A 23,564-nucleotide genomic window follows, 5' to 3' on the forward strand; every position below is an offset into this window, starting at 1 on the left:
CCGTTTGCCAGTGACCTTGCCAACAAGGGGCCTACCTCTTTGATCCAAGCGCAGTGGGATGTCTGCTCTCCTTATTGCTCGCCCTTCCCCGCCTCGTGCGTGCCTCCGCCGCTGCACGGGTCCCCGCTGCTGTGGCCCCGGACCCCTCTGGTCCCCGCCTCTTGCCTCTGCCTCCACGCTGGTCCCAGCTGCTTGCTTCTGTCACCGCCGGTCCCCCAAAGCCTATTTTTGATTGCAGCGCTGCGCCGCTCTCCGCCTCCACGACTGCGCACCACTCTCTGCCTCCGCGACTGCGCACCACTCTCCGCCTCCGCGACTGCGCGCCGCTCCTGAACTTCAGAAATGTTAATCTGAGTATTCTATTGTTGTAGCAGGTCATGACCCTTTATCTGCAATATTAGCTAGATATGGCCTCGGAATTTCTCTCTGTTCTTCTAGCCCTGTGCATTCAACTCATCTTGAGCTTTGTTTCACTTGAGATAGGGTTCCAACTCCTAGGAATTGAACATCTGCCTCCTGAAAAGGGCAATTCAGATGTCAAGATTTTGGAGTAATGATAATCACATCTACACCCATGTCTAGTAATCCCTCAATTACATTGTCATTTATACACACTCTTAGCTTTGGTCTTTGATCATTTATAGAAGTCTGCCACAATATGTTTCCTATTTTCTATCAGAATTTTTGATTCATCTGCCATATTTATCTCATCATGCAGAACAGTATGGTCTACAGCAAGCAACAGATTTTTAAATTTTTCTGATGAGATCTGTCCTCCACAGTGACTGAAAATGACTGGATCATGTTTGACTTGGGGGCCTGTGAGAGACCCCCGAGGAGTTTCCTCATGGTATTGGGTTGCCTTGCCTGTCTTTTGTTGATCTACATTCATTAATCTAATGTTGACCTCTGCCACATTTTCTGCATAATCCAGAAGGTTGAGACATTGTATTTTTGCCATTCCCAGAGGAGACATTTGCTGTGGGACCTCCTTCATCCAATAGTCTTCAACACACCAGCCCGCTTGGGTGTGGTCTCTTATACTATAAATGCAGCTGTAAAGCCTGCACTTGTTTTCTCACTTCTGGCTGCTGGATTCAGCTGCTGTTCCCCATTAATGCAGAGGACTGTGATCTGTGAGTCTACCCCTAAATAAATAATGCTTTATTATGCATAATTTTGAACTAGTCTGGGATTATTTTGTAACTTCCATCATCAGACATTATTTCTAGGAATTCTTTGTCTACAATCCCTTCTCAGATGTCCTATTCTACCATGTAAAGCTAACCTTTACATGGGCATTTATAGGATAAGAGGTTATGCCCAAGTGGGCTGGTATCTTAAAGACTGCTGTCTGAAGGTGTTCCCACATCAAAAGGCTTAAAAGAGGGAAGATATGTTTGGCTTACAGTTTTAGAAACATCAGTCCATCATGGAGGGGGTGTGGCAGGACAGGGCAGTTTTTGTCAAAGTGGCCAGAAAGCAGAGCCACTGATTGCAGAAAGGGGCCAGGACAAGAAACAGCATCAAAGGTATACCCCAGTGACCATTAGGTCCAACTAGGTCCTACCTCCCAGTGATTCCATTAAATTATCCATTTTAGAGGATTAATGTACTCATTAGGTCAGAGCCACGATAATCTAACCATTTCCAGAAATGCTTTCAAATACATACCAAAATGTATGCTTTATTAATCATCTAAGAACTTCTTAAGACTAGCCAGGTTGGCCATGGTATAAGCACACCTTTAATCCCAGCACTCAGGAGGCAAAGGCAAGAGGATCTCTGTGAATTTGAGGCCATCCTCGTCTACAGAGTGAGTTCCAGGAAAGCCAGTGCTGTTACACAAAGAACTACCTTGTATCAAAAAAACAAAAAGGGAAAAAAAGGTTACTCCAGGTTGACAAAACTATGACACATAAAATAGAAGTAGAAGAATTGCAAACTACATAGACTCAACTCCAGAAGAGTTCAGTAACTCTTCTGTAGTGCCAATATGAAAGAAACTCTACCTTGGGAAAAACAATTACAGCAGAAGACTGGGGATTTGGCTTCCCACAGACATAGTTAAGTAGCAATGTGCAATCCATATATGAAATAGCAGAGAACCCTTCCAGAAGCAGTTTCTTTCCAGCTTAGGAAGGATTCAGATTTATTCCTTTAGAAAGTCACTTTGGTGGACTTTTGATTTAAACTGGCTAGAATAGGCACAGTGCTCCAGTAGTCCTGATAAAATCAGATAAAAATACTGGAGTTTCTATGTGAAGCAAATTGAGTAGGGTTGATAATATGAAGAAAAGAAAACAGACTGGCTAGGTGCATTGGGAGCTGTAGAATAATGTGCAAGTTGTAACCCTGACATGATAACAAACATCCCCCTATGTGTGAGGTGTGGGGTGGGTTTCATGTCTCAGCTCCTCACAAAGCTTTGCTGGTGAAATTGTATGTGGAGCTGTCATTTTTCTTGTGCTATTTGCCTAGTAGATGGTTGTATTCCAAAAGGATTGTGCCACTGTATTTAATCTGGTTTTGAAATTTTTTAGTGGAAGAAAGAAAACTTTCCTACTAATTTCAAGTGGCAAATGGTGATCCACAAATGAAGTCCTAGAAATTGAGTGGCTAAGGCAGAAGGATCACGAAGCCTAACCTAGACTACAAGTTCCAGGCCAGTTTTCACTATATGCTGAGACCCTGTCTCAACGAAGTTTTTAAGTCTGAATTCCTTCCCAGTATAAAAGACATTCTAACAGAGCTGGGGGTGGTGGCTTATTTGGAGAAGCACTTGCTGCACAAGTATGAGGACCTGAGTTAGATATCCAATGCCCTTGTGAAAGTGAGATTTAGGAACACAGGCTTGGACTCTCAGCACTAGGGAAGGAAAGGCAAGTACACTTTGAAGCTTACTGGCTAGCCAGTCTGGCTGGATTGGTGAGTTCTAGGTGCATTGGGTGTATTGGGAGCACTACAGAGATATTGTTGCACAAAACAAGGTGTAGAGGTTGGAGAGATGGCTCAGCTGTTAAGAGTACTGGCTACTCTTCCAGGAAACACATGTTTGATTCCTAGAACCCCACAAGAGCTCACAACCATCTATAACTCCAGTTCCAGGGGATCATCTTTTGGCCTCCATGGACATCATACATAATGTGGTATGCAGACACACATACAGGTAAAACACCTGTGCACCTAAAATAAAAATAAATCTCTAGAAATCAAAACAGAGACACTACTTGATATTGACCTCTAGTTTCCATATACCTGCATGCACACCAACACATTCATATGCACATATGTGAGCCTGTATACACAATAAATGAACAAATTCAACAAACCATAATAAAAGAGAACTTTCTTTAAAATATAAATGAGTTCCAATTTATTTTGGTTTTTGTTGTTTGTTTTATTTTAGACAGGATTTCACTGTATAGCCCTGGATATTCTGAAACTCACTCTGTAGACCAGGCTGGCCACTTCTACAGAATTTAAAATATACAGTACTTGTGGAATTTCCATTGTCTCAGTAAAATCAGACAATGCTACAACTCTGTGTCCTACACAACAGAGTTCTATATATTCCAGTCAGAATATTAAGAGGAGAAAAATGTGTGGTACTATGCTTTAGGGGATATAAAGAAAATATTATTTGCAATTGTAACTGTTCACATGGAAAACCCAACTGATTTCTTAAATGTCTTTCCTGATCCCAAGTTTCCCTGTACCTGTCACTGTGTGGTCTTCCCTTAAGCTTCACTGGGACCTGTTAACTTCTAGACAAAAGCGTGACATTGCTTAATAGAGGATATTGTCCTGCGTGGGTCATTAGTCCTTTTTTTCACTTGTCATCCCTGTAATTAATTAAGTGGCACAGTCTATTTAGGAAGAAAATGAAGTTACTTTTACTTAGTTCCCAATTTGAGAGGCTGAAAAGTGCAGTGCACACAGGACTTGCTCCGAGTGTGCTGTCCATGGCCTCACTTGCAGTGGCAGAAGCATGGTTGAGGGGCTAGCTGACTGTGGTGGGCCCAGATTTGCTCCTTTTATAAAATCCCACTAGTGAAAATTCAAGATAACGCCTTCAAAGAACACGCCCTAATGACCTAAAGTTCCCATTTCCTGAGGTTACCACAACGTCCCAGCAGACTACTCTGCATACTGAGCCTATAATCACAAGCACCCTTGGTATGTCCCGTTAAACTACACTCAGACAATACTAGTGGGCCTACCCTACCAGGTTAGCCCTCTTAGAATCAGTGCAGAGATGAGTTAGAGCACTGAGCACTCCTCTATTAATAAGCACAAAGAAGTCACTTCCCAAAGTTGCAAAGAAATGAAACTTCTACCAGAGAAGCCTTGAAGTATGTCTTTTCTGAGAATTCAGCTCAGAATATATTCAAGGTACCTTGAATATAGCCTTATGAGATATGATCTAAGGAACTGGCTAATCCATGCCCAGACTCTTCACTTAGAGAAAGTAGGATAATAAGAGTACATGTTCCTTTGAGCTACTAAATTTGTTGTAATCTGCAGTATAGAAAACAAATATACCTCAGACACTTGATACATCAAGTCTACCAGAGATTTTTTTTCCAGTGGCACACCATCCCAGTTCACTAATGTTGGCAAATTAGTCACCAGAACACCAACTTATTCCACCCACTACCAGCAACAGAGTTCCTATTGTAAGTTTCTGCTGCTGCACCAGACTCTAAAGTACCTGGAAGCTAAAATCTAATCTAACCTTAAATAAAGTAGAGAAAATACAACTTAAATACAAAGTCAAGGAAGGGATAGTTGGATTCATCAAGTGGCAAAACATAACATTGTAAAGCAGTGGTTCTCAACCTTCCTATCACTGTGATCCTTTAATAGAGTTCCTCACGTTGTGGTGACCCCAATCATAAAATTACTTTTGTTGTCACTTCACAACTGTAATTTTACTACTGTTATGAATCATAATGTAAATATCTGATATGAAGGATATCATAAAGGAATCATTCAACCCATAATGGGGTCAGGACCCATAGGCTGAGAATTATCATTATTAAGGGGAAACGTGACATTGCTCAAGGCAATCTCCAATGGTATGGGATTTCTTTAGTTTTTAGTATTTCAAGACAGGATTTCTCTATTTGTATTCCTGGCTATCCTGGAACTTGCTCTGTAGACCAGGCTGGCCTCAAACTCACAGAGATCTGCCTGCCTCTGCCTGCTGAGTGCTAGGAAGAAAGGCATGTGCCACCACTGCCCAACAATGGTATGAGATTTTATACCCTGACAACAGATTTAGGACATGGTACAAGCTTGCTTTTGGAATGATTTCTAAAAGCAATGTTCACACAGAGAGGCTTTGACAATGGCTGGTTTTTTTCTGCTGCGATTAAGCCAGGAAAATCTCTGTTAGAGGAGCTGCAGAATGCTCCCAACAAACAGCAAGAAGCTATGTTAAACTTTGTATTTTTTTATTTTTGTCTAGAGTTCCCTTTCAAGCCCTCTCAGGTTTTGCTTGGAGTTAGTTGACCATGTTGGAGCACCAGTTGTTGGAGGAGGACCAGCTTGTTTGTCCTGGCTGCCCAGCTAGCTTAGAAATAACCACACAGAAATTGTATTAATTAAATCACTGCTTGGCTCATTAGATTTAGCCTCTTATTGGCTAACTCTCACATCTTGATTTAACCCATATCTATTAATCTGTGTATTGCCACATGGCAGTGGCTTACCAGCAAGATTCTAACCAGCGTCCGTCCCAGGCAGAGAATCCATGGTGTCTCTTGACTCTTTCCTTCTCCCAGCATTCAGTTCTGTCTTCCCCACCTACCTAATTCTGCCCTATCAATAGGCCCAAAGCAGTTTCTTTATTAACCAATAAAAGCAACACAAAGACAGAAGGACCTCCTACACCAAAGGGCCTAAAGGGGCCTTAGAGATAGGCATGCTAAAATAAATTTATTATACATGATCAAAATGATAATAATGTTCCCTGGGAATATCCAAAGAACAGATCATTGCCATGTGGGGACAGGGTTAGTAACAGGAACACTAGAATTATGAAATGATCCAGTGTTGACCCTATACAGCAGGGTTGAGAATAGGATAGGATGATGCTATGGGATCGATCTCACAAAATCAATGGTGATAGTTTGATTCTGGACACATAAAGACCAAAGAACAAAAAAGCATATCCATCTTGGGGTGGAGTGTGAGATCACAACTATCAATCAGATTGTCTAGATATCTCATACATCTTTTCTCTTGTATATATTAATATAATGAAATTATATTAATAAAGACAGAAATAGAAGAGACTGTGGTTACATTGTAAGCCTTGCTAAAACATATGAACTCAGAGGTTGGGTGATGCTGATGGTATCTGTAGTAGAAAAGGATGCTAAACAGTTTGTGGCTAGAATCACAGTGTATATCTCTGCGGCTCTGGAAGAGGCATGTCTTCTGATAGAAAATTAAAAGGTGGGATATTATGCATCATTAAAAACAACTCTTGGCATAGGAATCGGCTACATGATTATATAGATATCAAGTGACTTACATTGTCACAGAAAGTACCTAACTGTAAAAATCCAAGTGGTCATGTAGCCAGATTTTTCAACCATGAGCTAAATTTTCTCATTTCCACGAAGTCTTAAGATTTGAGTCTGCAATAATTAATAAAAAGTGTCAAATACAAGCCCAGTTTTAACCGGGAGCAGTGGATGAAACGAGGTATTTAAGAAGGTAATCCAAGTTCTATGGCACTGGCCTTTCTCATTCAGTTCCCATTTCTTGCTGTGGGAATAATCCTATGTAAGTAGCTGAACGAGAACTTTTAAAGTTCAATCTGGGTTTAAGTAAAGGTCAGTATGTTATGGGTATACACACCAGAAATGCCCAGAAGCTTAGCCACCTTGCCTTGCTCAGTAGTAGAGCTGGATACACAGAAATGCAAGAGAAAATATCCATACTGGGCAGAGCTTTGAACCATACACATGGACATCCATTTTGTAGAGAAAGCAACGTGTACAAGCTCCTGGGAAATAGTACAATATCTGGCTAGTTGTAGAGGGATCTACCAGAATAATAACTAGAAGGAGGAAAAATAGGATGGAGATGTAGATAGATATGTGGTGCTGGTAGTTTTACTTTTAAGGAAAATAACACTGAATACGAGACACGCCCCTTTCTTCCTACCAGACTTATCAGGTCACAACACAAACAGCCTTGATGCCAGATCCAAGTGGGTAGCATCCTCCCATTCAAGATCCATGTTGCTAGGGCTTTCAGTGAATGTTCTTCCTAGCCCCTAAAGTATCAGCACTAAGAGGCCAATCTACCAGCTCTGCAACACTTCTATCCTTGATTCCTTAATAACCAGCACGACCCAAACAGCACCCTGTACTTCACACTCAAGGTCCTAAACTGAGACTTGTGAGAAAATAATCTAGTTTTCCACAGCCCAACTGTGATCTTTTTCTGAAGGGGTAGCTCGTCCTCTGGGAAATCCTACCATTATGTACTGTGAAGTTGTTTAGCTTCTAGACCTCTAATACCTTTTCAGCTTCCTCCTATAGTGATTTTTTTCCTGGTGCAATTTCTCTTTTAAGGATGGATTTTCATGGATACAAGACATGGCTTCAGCAGTGATTCCAATAGAAATCTAATGCAAGTTGTTTTTGGCACGTTGATAGCCTTTAAACACAGAATCCCATCAGTTCTCAGAGAAGACCAAGAGCTTACAGTGCTGGCCTTATGTCTCTCCTTGTCTTAGTCTCAGAAGAAAGCTCAGTGAAAATCAAAATATGAGAATTGTACTGTATGTTCCACACTAACTTCAGAAATATAAATAAAATTGTGTAAAAGGGAATATGTAAATATTTGCTTCAAATTTCTAAATAAAACACGATAAATGAATAAACAAAACATATAATTAAGTCGCATCAAAGTACTAATGATATTTACATAGAAATATAAATACTCGAAGCCCCAGAGACCCCAAACAGCTTTCACACACCCACTACCATACCCCACCACATCTGTGATCACTGGACCCTTGACCCAGAATGCCCCTGAAGAGGAGCCTTATCAGTATTCGCTAGAGGCATGGACCCACCTTCACCTGGAAGAAGAGTGACCACCTAAGCCACAGGCCCCACCTGCACTCACTGGAGGAAAAGATGGGCATATGGCAGTATAAGAACACATCCAATAACATAAAGACCAATATGGTAACACCAGAACTAGTGGTCCTACAACATGAAGACCTGAACATCCTAACACAGAAGGAGAAATAGAAAATGACCTTCGGGCTAGAGAGATGACTCAGAGGTTAAGAGCACTGGCTGATCTTCAGGAGGTCCTGAGTTCAATTCCCAGCAACCACATGGTGGCTCACAATCATCTGTAATGAGATCTGGTGCCCTCTTCTGACCTGCAGGCATACTAGGAGGCTGAACACTGTGTACACAATAAATAAATAAATCATTAAAAAAAAGAAAATGACCTTCAATATAACTTTATGAAGATGATACAGACCATTAAAGAGAAAATGAAAAATTTCTTTAAAGAAACAGAGGAAAAGACAAAAAATTAGAAGAAATTAATAAATCTTTTGAAGAAACCCAAGGGGGGGGGGAAGCAATCAAACAAGCGAAGCAAACAGCTCAAACAGTTCAAGATTTGAAAACTGAAAGAGAGGCAATAAAGAAAGCACAAACCAAGGGAATTCTGGAAATGGAAAATCTGTATAAACAAATAGGAACTACAGATGCAAGTATAACCAACAGATTATAAGAGATTAAAGAGAGATCTCAGGAGTCAAAGATATTATAGAGGAATTAGATTCAGGGTCAAAGAAAACATTAAATCCTTGACAAAGAAAACCCAGGAAGTCTGGGACACCATGAAAAGACCAAATTAAAGAATGATAGGGATAAGAGAAAGAGAAGTCCAACTCAAAGGCACAGAAAATATATTCAACAAAATAATAGAAGAAAACTTTCCCAATCTAAAGAAGGATATGCCAATGAAGGTACAAGAAGCAAACAGAACACCAAGTAGACTGGACCAGAAAAAGTCCCCTCACGATATAATAATCAAAACACTAAACATACAGAATAAAGAAAATTTAGATACATATGAAAAAGGCCAACTTACATATAAAGCCAGACCTATCAGAATTACAACTGATTTCTCAATTTAAACTCTGAAAGTCAGAAGGTCCTGGTCATATATGCTGCAGAAACTAAGAGATCATGGGTGTAAGCCCAGATTCAATATCCAGCAAATTTTTTAATCACCATAGATGGAGGAAAGAAGATATTCCATGACAAAGCCAAATTTACATATTATCCACAATACCAACATTACAGAAAGTACTAGAGGAAAACTCCAACCCAAGGATGTTAGCTAGACAGATAAGATACAAGCCTTAGAAAGTCTTATAAGTGTTTTGCTATAAATATGTCCTAATTTCTCCAAGTGGCTCCCCCTTTGTTCGCAGCCCTGGGGCTTTGCCATAGGCTCTCCAGATCACTGAGCACACAATGCTTGGCTGAGCACAGCATTGTTATGTAACAGCATCTCTGGCTTTACTCCTCAGAGCTTGCCAGCCTCTTGCCTCACTCTCCTCTCCTCATGACATGGTGTAAACTTTGGGATCTTAGTCTTGCCTGCCCCCAGTGGACTACATTTGCTTTTGTCCATGGCCCCCTTCCGGGCATCTATCTGGACTTGGGTCCTCCTGGGAGGTTCTCTTTGGCTATCTGTGCTCTGGGTACTGTTGTGCCCTGTCTGTTCCCATGGCCCGCCAAAATGGCGCTTCACTACCTCTGAAGTTGTGATTCCCAGGAAGGTCCCCCAGAGGATGGGTAGAAGTGATATGCCAGCCGAGATCACCTACAGCATGCGCTTCAGGGGACAAAGACACGTGGTCCACATGAAGCTCAAGAAGAACATGATTCCTGAAAACTTTCCTGTATACACTACTAACGACCAAGGAGCCGAGCAGGAGGACTACCCATTTGTTCCTCGAGACTGTTACTTCTACAGCTACCTGGAAGGGGTCCCAGGGTCCCAGGCCACACTAGACACCTGCAATGGAGGTCTCAATGGCATGCTACAGGTGGATGACTTCACTTATGAAATCAAACCACTGGCATCTTCTTCCAAATTTGAGCACATAATTTCTCTGCTTGTGGTGGAAGAAAGATCTCTTGAGTCTAAAAGGTGTAGAAACGAAGAGCAGGTGGCAGAGGCAGATAAGTCCCTTGAAGAGACGAAGCTTGTTGGGAGTCCCAGAGCAGCTCCAGTCTACTTGTGGCGCGTGCATGTGAAAGTACTACGAGTCCACTACACAATGAGTTCTCCTGTGACCAAGATGATCAACAATATGTCCCGTTCAGTTGAGATGATATTGGTTATGAACAGCATATCAGACACCATTTACAAGCTAAGTGGCATAGCTGTCTTTGTACGTGCTATATGTCTTTGGGAATCAGACAAAGTAAATATAACCAAATCTGCAAACAATGCTTATAGCCTTTTGGACTTATTTGGTACTTTTAAATCATATTTTCATTATGAGTTAAAGGCCTCCACTTCAGTCATTTTAACAGGATTTAGAATTCAACAATACGAATACATGGGTCAGAGTAACACTCTGTGCCAGCACAACCGAGCAGTGTCATATGTAAATGCTGCAAGCCGCCATGTGTTTCTGATAGCAGTTTTTATGTCTCACTCAACAGGTCATGTTATGGGTTTACAGCATGATGATGAAAGCTGTTATTGTTTCAGAAGAAGCAACTGTCTCATGCATGATTATCCCATTCTCACGGATATGTTAAGTAATTGCTCCCAAGCTGTAGTACATAGGAGGATCCATGAATGGGACGAATGCCTGAGTGAAAATCGTGTTCAATATGACAATTTTAAATATGTAGTTCCTCGCTGTGGAGATAAGAAGGTGGATGAGAATGAGGAATGTGACTGCGGCTCCTTGAAGGAGTGTGCCTTCAACAGGTGCTGTACAACCACTTGCATCTTTACTCAGGGCACTACTTGTAATATAGGAGGTTGCTGTAAGGACTGTACATTTGCACCATTTGGAACTTTGTGCAGAGACAAAGCTGGCATTTGTGATCTTCCAGAATACTGTGATGGAATCTCCCAGAATTGCCCGGAAAATTTTTACATCCAGGACGGAACTCCCTGCTCACCACTAGCAGTTTGCATGTCAGGAAATTGCAGTGATCGTAATTTGCAGTGCCAAGCTCTTTTTGGATATGAAGTTAGGGATGCTGACCCAATATGTTATAAATTAAATACCATAGGTGACCGGTTTGGAAACTGTGGAGTAAAGAAACAGCGAGGCGGAAGCATACCTCTCGCGTGTGAAGATGACGGTATTTTTTGTGGACTGCTACATTGTGATGGCGTCAGTCGTGTTCCTGGTGGTGGTGAGCACACTACATTTCATCACATAAAGGTACAAGACATCAAGGAAGAGCAGTGCTTTGGGTATGATGCACACCATGGGACAGAAGTTCCGGAAATGGGGCTTGTAGTGGACGGTGCAAACTGTGGACCAGGGAAATACTGCAAAAACAAAGCCTGTGTTTTTCATCAAAACTTGAATTTTAAATGCAACATCAGCCACTGTAATTTCAGAGGGGTATGTAACAACAGAGGCAATTGTCACTGTATGCAAGGTTGGCAGCCACCAAACTGTGAACAAAGAGGAGCAGGTGGCAGTCCAGACAGTGGACCTACAATAACCCCGAAGAAAAAGTTTCGAGCCAAAATACGTGTGAGTGTGAACAGGATATTACTTGTCTTATTTACTCGTATGGCTCTTATCTTGGTGTCACTTCTTTTTGGTGGAATTTCAAAAGCAATAATAGCTATAGACACCAGAAAGAGACGCCCTCCTGTAAAAAAGAATTAATTTCATTCCATACGAACTGGAGCCACACAATGAACAAAATCATGTCAATTGCTACAAGAAATTTTCAGTGATTTCCTCTGACAGCCATGTAACTTTCCCAAGTCTGAGATTTTCATCATGAAATAAAATCAGAGGAGTTAAAATTCTGCCTCTATGTTTAAATTTGTGCTTTATAATTGTTTCTTAAAATCCCCCTATCCTCTCTCCTCTCCTCTCCCTCCCTCCAGCCTCATTTCTCCTCTTCCCCCCTCTATTTGTAAATGTGGGTGCAGAAGCTTATGGAGGCCAGAGTCACAGTTGTTGGAGCCAGAGTTGCAGGTGGCTGTGGGTAACCCATCGTGGATGCTGAGAACCAAACTCTGGGTCTCTGCAAGAGCAGTAAACTTTCTTAACTGTTGAGTCTTAATATCACATAATTTATCATGTCTGAGGTTTTGTTTGGATTTTAATTGTTTTTGTCTTGTTTTGTGGTGCTGAGCAGCACAGTCAAGAACCCCGAGCCTTACCCAAGCCAGGTAAATATCCCGCCACTCTACTGTGCCCCAACATTTGGTCACATTCTTTATACTCCTATATGTAAATCCATCTTTCAGATCATTTTTCATGAAAAAAGAAAACATTTTTATGGTGTTCATGTTAAAAGTTTTCTAGATGCCTGTGTCAAATATGGGCTGCATTAGTGTGTGCTACTGTGAGCATTGCCCTGGTCTGCTTGCAACTCTAGTAGATTATTCTGTTTTGTTGTTAATGGAAAATTAGTCTCAAGAGGGACATTTGTGAATTAAATGGGATGCATGAATGAAAGAAACATTCACGTTTTTAGACATCAGAATTTCAGTAGCGGTGCTGAACTTTGCTATGTGACAAAGGGAAAATTCTTTGTTTTGTCAAATACCCAGGGATTACACCCAGCATCTAAGGTGAGATACACTCCCTCAAAAGTATCAAAGTTGATGCAGTACCTTCAATAATGCTGAAGTAGTTTATGTGCTGAATATACACACTAGCTCCTACCATTGTCTTTAGGTTGTACAATGCCAAGAGCTATAGTTGCAGGGGAGTGTGTAACAAGAGTCCTGTCGTTGTAGGCGTGGTTGGAAACCACCAACAGAGAGGATGGGATAGTAGTGAAGGTGGGGGCCTTCCACCTTATAGGCAAAAGGATGAGAACCAGGATATCCATGCATGTAAATCAGGCACTTATTCTGACACTTACTCACTTTGTTGCTTTTAAGGTTTCAGTGCTTGTCTGCTGACCTTTCTAAAGGAAAAGGGGGCCTTGTGGGAGAGGGGGAAACATCCAAGTGTTGGGATTAAAGGCGTGTGTCACCACACCTTGAACTCACAGAGGTCCATCTACCTTGTCCCCCATGTGTTGGGATTAAAGGTGTGTACCACCAAACCCAACTACTCTCTCTCTCTTTTTTTAAAGACTTTAACCTTTTCTTTACTCTTCCAAGCTTGCATATATGTTTAACACACTGTAAACCATTTAGAGGATTTCTTCATCTTTGAATCTCTCGCATATATGTTTAACACACTATAAACCATTTAGAGGATTTCTTCATCTTTGAATCTCTCTTTACTGTATATCTCTCTTTTTCTGACCATTTGAGTCTTTAATTTGCTAAGCAATATAGAGAGGATTAAAGCCGTGCCTTTGATGGCTAGATTCTTAGCTTTCTGAGATTTCAGCCTCATGGCAGAGGTACCGGCTACAGCTGTGTTTTTGCCACAACTCTATGGCATTTCACGGTCCCTGCCAGCAAGCAAGCTGCAGCAGTCTGTTCACAAACCACACTCAATGCTTCCTAGTGAGACCCCCTGCCTGAAAGAGTCAGAATTTGCCCTGGCAGGATGGCCCAGAAAGCCGGAATTTTAAGACAGCACAGCTTTTTTTCCTGCTACAGCTGAAAACCGAAAAGCATGCTGTCAGCTTTTTATCAACACTATTTAAGTGTTTCTGGGAAGAACCTCTTAAAAGAGCTGCAAGGCTTTACAGCTAAAGCTGAGTCAGGGTGCCTCTTTTAGTTTAGAGCGCTTACTTGCCTCTAGCAAGCAGAGCAGACCCGAGAAATTGCTGCTACCAAGAAACCATGCAAAATGCTCTTATTTTGTTCTAGAATTACTTCCCAAGCTGTCTCAGGTTTGGGATGTGCCTTTGATGGCTAGATTCAGCCCATTTCTTAGCTTTCTGAGATTTCTGAGTGGATGCTGTTGTCCACATGTTGGTGCCATTCTGTAACATGATGGGCCAAAGTAGATATAAATATTGTAACTGTAATTCTTGCTTGATACCTGTTTTATTATATGTAATTTTACTATGTTAAAGTTAAAGCCTTCCTTTTTGTTTAAACAGAAAGGGGAAATGGTGTAGGAGATCCTTCTGTATCTGTGTTACTTTTTTATTGGTTAATAAAGAAACTGCTTTGGGCCTAGTTATAGGGCAGAACTTAGGTAGGTGGGGAGACAGAACTGAATTCTGGGAGGAAAAAAGCAGAGTCAGAGATCTGCCATGGAGACACCAGAATCAGACATGCTGAATCTTTCCTGGCAAGCCACGACCTCGTGGTGATATACAGATTAACAGAAATGGGTTAAATCAGGATGTGAGAGATAGCCAATAAGAGGCTAGAGATAATGGGCCCGTCAGTGTTTAAGTGTATGTAGTTTCTATGTAATTATTTTGGGTGTAAGTTAGCAGCGTGGCTGGGACGAGAAGCAGCCCACTCATTCCTGTAACAGAAAACAGTGAATCAAAAACAGTATCACATTCCCAGAGGAACTGCAGAAATTAGTGCCACCATCAAGGACTTAAAAGATGCAGGGATGGTGGTCTCCACCATGTCTCCCTCTAACTTTCCTATCTGGACAGTGCAGAAGACAGATGGATGTGGAGAATGACAGTCAACTATCAAAAAGCTCACTCAGGTAGTGACTCCAATTGCAGCTGCTGTACCAGATGCTGTGTCCTTACTTGATCAAATTAACACATCTCCTGATACATGATATGCAGCTATTTATTTAGCAAATGACTTTTTCTTTGTGCCTGTCCACAAGGACCACCAATAAGAAGCAATTTGTCTTCAGTTGGCAGTATACCTTTACAGTTAGTATATCCTCAGGGATATACTAACTCTCCTGCACTGTGACATAACTTAGTTGGAAGGGATCTTGATCATCTGTCTCATACACAAAATATCACACTGGATCTAGGCTGGAGTAGGCCTGAGAAAGCAAGCTCCACAGGTGTGGGAACGGATCCAGTCCAGAGACACTTTTGGCCCAGGACTGAGCCAGCTAGCTACCTGGCTTGAGCAGACCTGAGACAGTGAACTCCACAGAAACAGGTACAGGGGAGCAACCGCTAAGCAAGTGAGCCAGAACCAGAAACCGCTGAGTGTCCAGATGTGAATCTGGGACCTTCAAGGAAGTAGACCTAAGCCAGGACCCCTGAATGTCTGGGCGTGATTCTAGGACTTCCGAGGAACTGGGCCTGAGCCAGGAACTCTGTAGGTCTGGGCGTGAATCTGGGACCTCAGAGGGAGTAGGCCTGAGCCAGGACCTCTGTGCCTGTGGGCATTGGTCTGGGATGGCAAAGGGAATAGGCAGGAACCAGAAACCTCTACAGGTCTGAGCATGAGTCTGGGACCTCTAAGGGAATTAAGTCTGAGCCAGGTCTTCTGCGGGTCAGGGCACACCCATGTCTGGGAACTCCAAGGGATTAGACAGGAGCCAGAGGCCTTTACAGGACCAACCCCAAGTCAGGGACCTCTGCAGGAACAGATCCAGACTAGGGACATTTACAGAAACAAGTCTGAGTCACCATCCTAGGCTAGAGCAGGCCTGAGGCAGAAAACTTCCAAAGGAGTGGAACAAAGCTTGGGAGTGCTGAGCCTGAGCGACCTCCAGGAACATGGTGTGAACAATGGGGTACTAGAACTGTTGCACTGACTGAACCATGAGGAACAACTATCTGAGCCTTGGATTCACTGGCACCTAGAAGATTAATCAACAGAATTACAAGACAGCACCAACCACACCTATTAGAGGAAATGATGAGCAGAAAAGGTAAGAACACACACAACACCACAAAGAGCCACACGACACCAGTAAAACCTAAAGACCCCCACAACAGCAAGACCTGAGCAACCAAATATAGATGAAGCAGAAGAAAATGACCTAAAAATAACTTCAGGAGAATGAAATTCTTAAAGAGGAAATGAGAAATTCCCTCAAAGAAATGGAGGAAAAGACAAACAAAACAATTAGACAAACAAAACAAGACATCAGCAAATCCCTTAAAGAAAACCAAGAAAAAGCAATCAAACATATGAAAGAAACTCTTCAAGACTTGAAAACTGAAATAGAGACAATAAAGAAAACACATCACGTGAATTATAGAAATAGAAATCATGAGAAAATGATCAGGAACTACAAACGCAAGCATGAACAGCAGAATAAAAGAGATGGAAGGGAGAATCTCAAGCGCTGAAGATACAATAGAGGAAGTAGACTCATTACTCAAAGAAAACATTAAATCTAACAAAAGCTTAACCCAAAATATCCAGGAAATATGGGACATCATGAAAAGGCCAAACCTAAGAACAACAGGTATAGAAGAAGGAGAAGAAGTTCAACTCAAAAGCACAAAAAAATATATTTAACAAAATCATAGAAGGAAAGTTTCCCAACCTAAAGAAAGATATACCTATGAAAACAGAAGAAGCTTACAGAACACCAAATAGACTGGATTAAAAAAAAGTCCCCTCACTACATAATAATCAAAACATTAAACATACAGAGTAAAGAAAGAATATTAAGAGCTGCAAAGGAAAAAGGCCAAGTAACATATAAAGGCAGCCTTATCAGAATTACACCTGACTTTTCTCTGGAGACAATGAAAGCCAGAAGGTCATGGCAAAGTGTTGGGGGCCTTTTGTTGTCTGGGTTTCTGTCCTGCCTGGTTTCTGTCCTCCCACCAAGTCTCACAGCTGGTTAGCCCCAAGGAAATCACACAGAGGACTATATTAATGATAAACTGATCGGCCCATTAGCTCAGGCTTCTTATTAACTCTTATAACTTATATTGGTCCATTATTCTAGTATATGTTAGCCAAATGGCTCAGTACCTTTTTCAGCAGGGCAGGTCACATCTTGCTTCTTCCTTATCTGGACAGGACTGGGGAGGAATGGGCTCTTTTCTTCCCAGAACTCTGCTGTTCTCACTGACCTAACTCTACTTCCTGTCTGGTTGTCCTGCCTATACTTCCTGCCTAGCTACTGACCAAGCAGTGTTTATTTAAAACATAATTGACAAAATACAGAGTTGTCCCACATCAGCCAAGTGTCCTGCAGACATTAAGAGACCACTAGATCCCAGCCCAGACTACTATACTCAGCAAAACTTTCAATCACCACAGAAAGACAAAACAAGATAGTCCATGACAAACCAGATTTAACCAATACCTAGCCACAAACCCAGCCCTACAAAAAATACTAGAAGGAAAACTTCAACCCAAGGAAGTTGGCCACATCAACAAAAACACAGACAATTGATGGTCTCATAGCAGCAGATCCCAAAAAGGGAAAAACACATAAATTAACATCACCAACAATGCAAAGTAAATTAACAGGAGGGAGCAATCACTGGTCATTAATATCCCTGTATATAAATGGACTCAACTCACCTATAAAAAGGCACAGGCCTTTTATATCTGTTTTGGTTACGAAAACAGAATCCATCCTTTTTCTGCACACAAGAAAAACACTTGAGCAAGGAAGTCAGGACCAAGAGGGGTGCAACCACCCACGGAGACAGTGGGACTGATCTATTGGGAGCTCACCAATGCCAGCTGGATTGTGACTCGAAAAGCAGGGGATAAACCCGGACTCTCTGAATATGGTGGACAATGAGGGCTGCTGAGAAGCCAAGGACAATGACACTGGGTTTTGATCCTACTTCTAGTTCTGGCTTTGTGGGGGCCTAGCCAGTTTGGATGTTCACCTTCCTAGACCAGGATGGAGGGGGGAGGACTTCGGACTTTCCACAGGGCAGGGAACCCTGACTGCTCTTCAGACTCGAGAGGGAGGGGGAGAGGAGGGGGGGAGGTTAGGAGGGGGGGGAAATTGGGGGGGGGAGAGTGGGAGGAGTGGGAGGCTGGGAGGAGGCGGAAAAATTTTTTTTTCTTAATAAAAAAAATGTTTTACAAAAAAAAAAAGAAAGAAAGAAAGAAAAACACTTGAACCTTAAAAAAAGACATTGAAGGGCTGGGAAAAATATTCTAATCAAATGGACCTAAAAAGCAAGCGGGTGTAGCTATCTTAATATCTAACAAAATAGACTTCAAACTAAAGACAATCAAAACAGATAAAGAAGGTCATTTCATATTAGTCACAGGAAAAATCCATCAAGAAGAAATCTCAGTACTGACCATGTATACCCCAAATACAAGGGCACCCTCATATGTAAAGGAAACACTTCTAAAGCGTAAATCATACATTAAACCCCACACACTAATAGTGGGAGACTTCAACACTCCACTCTCACCACTGGACAGGTCAGTCAGACAAAAAATGAACAGAGAAATAAGGGAATTAACAGATGTTATGCTTCAAATGGACTTAACAGACATCCATAGAATATTCCATCCAAACATAACAGAATATACCTTCTTCTCAGCATCTCATGGAACCTTCTCAAAAATTGACCACATACTCGGTAACAAAACAAACCTCAACAAAGACAAAAAAAATGGAATAACCCCACATATCTTATCAAATCACCATGGTTTAAACCTAGAAGTCAACAGCAATACTAATTCCAGAAAGCCCACAAATACATGGAAATTAAACAATGCTCACCTAAATCATCAATGGAGAAATTAAAGACTTCCTAAAACTCAATGAAAATGACCACACAACATACCCAAATTTATGGGACACAATGAAAACAGTGTTAAGAGGAAAGTTCATAGGACTAAATGCCTACATAAAGAAGCTGGAAAACTCCCACACTAGTGAATTAACAGAACATTTGAAAACTTTAGAAGAAAAAGAAGCAAACCCACCTGAGAGAACTAGGTGGCAGGAAAAAGTCAAATTGAGAGCGGAAATCAACAAAATAGAAACAAAGCAAACAATACAAAGAATCAATGAGACAAAGAGTTGGTTTTTGAGCAAATCAAGAAAATAGATAAACCTTTATCCAAACTAATCAAAAGGCAGAGAGAGAGAGAGAGAGAGAGAGAGAGAGAGAGAGAGAGAGAGAGAGAGAGAGAGAGAGAGAGAGAGAGAGAGAGAGAATATCCAAATTAACAAAATCAGAAATGAAAAGGAGGACATAACAACAGACACAGAGGAAATACAGAGAATCATCAGGTCATACTTTGCAAACCTGTACTCCACAAAATTGGAAAACTTAAAGGAAATGGATAACTTTCTGGATAAATATCACTGACCAAAATTAAATCAAGACCAGATAAACAAATTAAACAGACCTATAACTGCTGAACAAACAAAAACAGTAATCAAAGGTCTCCCAACCAAAAAAAAGCCAAGGACCAGATGGTTTCAGCTAAGAATTCTACAAGACTTTCAAAGAAGAACTATTACCAATATTCCTCAAATTATTCCACACAATAGAAACAGAAGGAACATTGCCAAACTCTTTATACGAGGCTACAATCACCCTGATACTCAAACCACAGAAAAACATTACTAAGAAAGAGAACTACAGACCAATAACACTCATGAACATTGATACAAAAATACTAAATAAAATACTGGCAAATAGAATCCAAGAACACATCAGAACCATCATCCACCATGATCAAGTTGGCTTCATCCCACAGATGCAAGGATGGTTCAACATACGAAAATCTGTCAACGTAATACACCATAAAAACAAGCTGAAAAATAAAAACCACATGATCATCTCATTAGATGCCAAAAAAAGCTTTTGACAAAATACAACATGCCTTCATGATAAAGGTCTTGGAGACAGCAGGGATACAAGGAACATACTAAACATAATAAAGGCATTATACGGCAAGCCAACAGCCAAAATCAAACTAAATGGAGAGAAACTCGCAGCAATCCCAATGAAATCATGAATGAGACAAGGTTATCTACTCTCTCCATATCTATTCAATATAGTTCTTGAGGTCCTAGCTAGAGCAATAAGACATCAAAAGGAGATCAAGGGGATACAAATCAGAAAAGAAGTCAAACTCTCACTATTTGCTGATGATAGGATAGTTTACATAAGCAACCCCAAAAATTCTACCAAGGAACTTTTACTACTAACTCATAAAAACTTTCAGTAATGTAGCAGGATACAAGATTAACTCAAAAAAAATCAGTAGCCCTCCTGTACAGAGATGAAAAATGAGATGAGACAGAAATCATAGAAACATCACCCTTCACAATCGCCACAAGTAGCATAAAAAAATCTCGGCATAACTCTAACCAAAGAAGTGGAAGACTTGTATGACAAGAACTTTAAATCTTTGAAGAAAGAAATTGAAGAAGACACCAAAAAATGGAATGATCCCCCATGCTCTTGCGTAGGTAGAATTAACATAGTAAAAATGGCAATTTTACCAAAAGCAATCTACAGACTCAATGCAATGCCCATCAAAATCCCAGCAAAATTCTTCACAAACCTCAAAAGAATGGTACTCAACTTCATATGGAAAAGCAAAAAACCAAAGATAGCTGAAACAATCCTGTACAATAAAAGAACTTCTGGAAGCATCACAATCCCTGACTTCAAACTCTACTACAGACCTATAGTACTGAAAACAGCCTTGTATCGGCATAAAAACAGGTAGGAAGAACAATGGAACGGAATTGAAGGCCCAGATATTAATCCACACACCTTTGAACACATGATTTTTGGCAAAGAAGCAAAAAATATCAAATGGAAAAAAGAAAGCATATTTTAACAAATGGTTCTGGCATAACTTGATATCAACATGTAGAAGATTGAAAATAGAACCATATCTATCACCATGCACAAAACTCAAGTCCAAATGGATAAAAGACCTCAATATAAAGCCAGCCACACTGAACCTTATATAGGAGAATGCTGTAGGACATCTTACAGCTTGTGGTTACCCGCCTACTGGGACATGGCCTCATACTATATATGTTGATGCAGAGCATGTCGCTGTTCTCTTTCCTGGCCTCTCCCTCTGTTTGCAGATTTCAGTTTCTGATCATTGTTCCAGTAGAGGATTCTGATTTGTGAGTTTACCCCTAAACAAACAACCATCTATTTCTCAATTCTGAGCTAGTGTGGGATTTCTTCTAAGCTACTGTCCTCAGGAGAAAGTGTGAGGTACACTTGAACATGGGCACAGGAGAACACATCTTAATTTTAACCCCAGCAGCACAGACACTGTGAGAAACATTTAATAAATGGGACCTCCTGAAGCTGAGAAGCTTCTGTAAAGCAGAGGACACAGTCAACAAAACAAAATGACAGCCTACAGAATGGGAAAAGAACTTCACTAACCCCACATCAGACAGAGGTCTGATCTCCAAAATATACAAAGAACTCAAGAGATTGGTCATCAAAAGAACAAATAATCCAATAAAAAAAATGGAGTACAGACCTAAACAGAGAACTCTCAACAGAGGACTCTAAGTTGGCTGAAAGACACTTAAGAAAATGTTCAACATCCTTAGCCATCAGAGAAATGCAAATCAAAACAACTCTGTGATTCCATCTTAAACCTATAAAAATGGCCAAGATCAAAAACATTGATGACAACTTATGCTGGAGAGGTTGTGGGGTAAAGGGAACACTTCTGCATTGCTGGTGGGAATGCAAGCTGGTACAGCCCCTTTGGATGTCAGTATGGCGATTTATCAGAAAATTAGGAAACAACCTTCCTCAAGACCCAGCAATACCACTTTTGGGTATATATCCAAAGGAGGCTCAATCATACCATAGGTCATGTGCTCAACTATATTCATAGCAGCTTTGTTTTTCATAGCCAGAACTAACATGTGCTCAACTATATTCATAGCAGCTTTGTTTTTCATAGCCAGAACTAACATGTGCTCAACTATATTCATAGCAGCTTTGTTTTTCATAGCCAGAACTAACATGTGCTCAACTATATTCATAGCAGCTTTGTTTTTCATAGCCAGAACCTGGAAATAACTTAAATGCCCCTTGACATTTAATGATTTAAAGAATGGATAACAAAAAAAGTGGTATATTTACACAATGGAGTATTACACAGCAGAAAAAATAATGTCATTTTGAATTTTGCAGAAAAATGGATGGAACTAGGAAACATCATTTTGAGTGAGGTAACCCAGACCCAGAAAGACAATTATCACATGTACTCACACACAAGTGGTTTTTTAAACATAAAGCAAAGAAAACCAGTCAACAAATCACAATCCCAGAGAACCTAGACAACAATGAGGACCCTAAGAGAGACATACATGGATCAAATCTACAAGGGTAGTGGAAAAAGACTAAATCTCCTGAATAAATGGGGAGAATGGGGACCTTGGGAGAGAGTTGAAGAGAAGGGGAGAAGCAGAGAGGGGAGCAGAGAAAAATGTAGAGCTCAATAAAAATCAATAAAAAATAAATTTAAAAAATTAAAACAAGACACCGGGCGGCAGAATGCTGTCGGAACACCGGGTGGCGGAACGTGGCCGGAACACAGGGCGGAGGACGCCTACCATGGCCAGCAGGGACCGGCTGGAACCGGCTGGGACTGGAGCGACAGCAGAGGACACAGGCTGCTGGTGGTGGGAACCGTCCCAGTAGCAGAAGCAGGCTGCAGGGAACGCGCGCAACACCGAGATCAGATCCCCCCACTACAATTAAATCAAAGAGGTAGGCCTTTTGTTGGCAAGGTCACTAGCAAACGGGGAGCTTGGTCCTGATCCTGAAGACCTTCGGAGGGGTGAGAGGGTTCTTGGCCTGAGGCAGGAACCAGGAAACAGAGCGAGGGCATTTGGTAAGCGGAACCCTTGGCCAGCAGGGAAACCTGATCAGGTTTAAAAGACCCATTAGATAGGATCAATAGGAAGAGATGGGCAGGCGCCAAGGCAAGAATTCACCCAACAACCTGAAAAACGACATGAAAACACCAGAACCCAATGATCTTAAAACAGAAGTATTTGAACACCCTAACACAAAAGAAGTGGGAAAAATTGACTTTATGAAAGCAATAGAGTCCCTTAAACAACATGTAAAAAACGCCCTTATAGAATTGGATGAGAAGTATAACAAAAAGTTTGAAGAAATGAGTAAATACGTACGTGATACCCTGGAAAACCAAGAAAAAACGCTCAAACAGGTAATGGAAACAGTTCAAGAATTAAAAACTGAAATGAAGGTAAGGAAGAAAACACAAACTGAGGACCAGCTGGACATGGAAAATCTAGGTCAACGAGCAGAGTCTACAGAAACAAGTATAATCAATAGAATACAAGAGATAGAAGAAAAAATCTCAGATTCTGAGGACACCAGAGAGAAAATAAACACACAGATCAAAGAAAACAGCAAAGCCAACAAATTCTCAACACAAAACATTCAGGAAATATGGGACACAATAAAAAGACCAAACCTAAGAATAATAGGAATAGAAGAAGG

The 23,564-nt window shown here is 41.0% G+C and overlaps 1 protein-coding gene and 1 long non-coding RNA gene across 3 annotated transcripts in view; both read left to right on the forward strand.

Annotated features, from left to right (window-relative positions):
* Positions 1–7,857, forward strand: part of LOC113456068 — a 47,097-nt gene extending 39,240 nt beyond the window's left edge. Inside the window, exon 3 of one of the 2 annotated variants that reach the window (XR_003376932.1) lies at positions 7,596–7,723. This is a non-coding gene — a long non-coding RNA (uncharacterized LOC113456068). Of the gene's footprint in view, positions 1–7,595 lie in introns of both variants that reach the window. The other variant, XR_003376933.1, reaches the window with a different exon arrangement.
* A 1,834-nt stretch (positions 7,858–9,691) lies between these two features.
* Positions 9,692–12,034, forward strand: LOC101983296 (disintegrin and metalloproteinase domain-containing protein 29-like). The gene has a single exon (XM_005343294.3). The coding sequence runs from the start codon at positions 9,692–9,694 to the stop codon at positions 11,933–11,935; it is 2,244 nt and encodes a 747-aa protein (XP_005343351.1). The 3' UTR covers positions 11,936–12,034.
* The last annotated feature ends 11,530 nt before the right edge of the window (positions 12,035–23,564 follow it).

Source organism: Microtus ochrogaster, chromosome 1 (genome assembly GCF_000317375.1).
Source record: "Microtus ochrogaster isolate Prairie Vole_2 chromosome 1, MicOch1.0, whole genome shotgun sequence".
Taxonomy (NCBI): Eukaryota; Metazoa; Chordata; class Mammalia; order Rodentia; family Cricetidae; genus Microtus; species Microtus ochrogaster.

Bases quoted from the DNA above. Each gene is read 5' to 3' on its own strand.
- LOC101983296 (XM_005343294.3), top strand. From the start codon at position 9,692: ATGGCCCCCTTCCGGGCATCTATCTGGACTTGGGTCCTCCTGGGAGGT.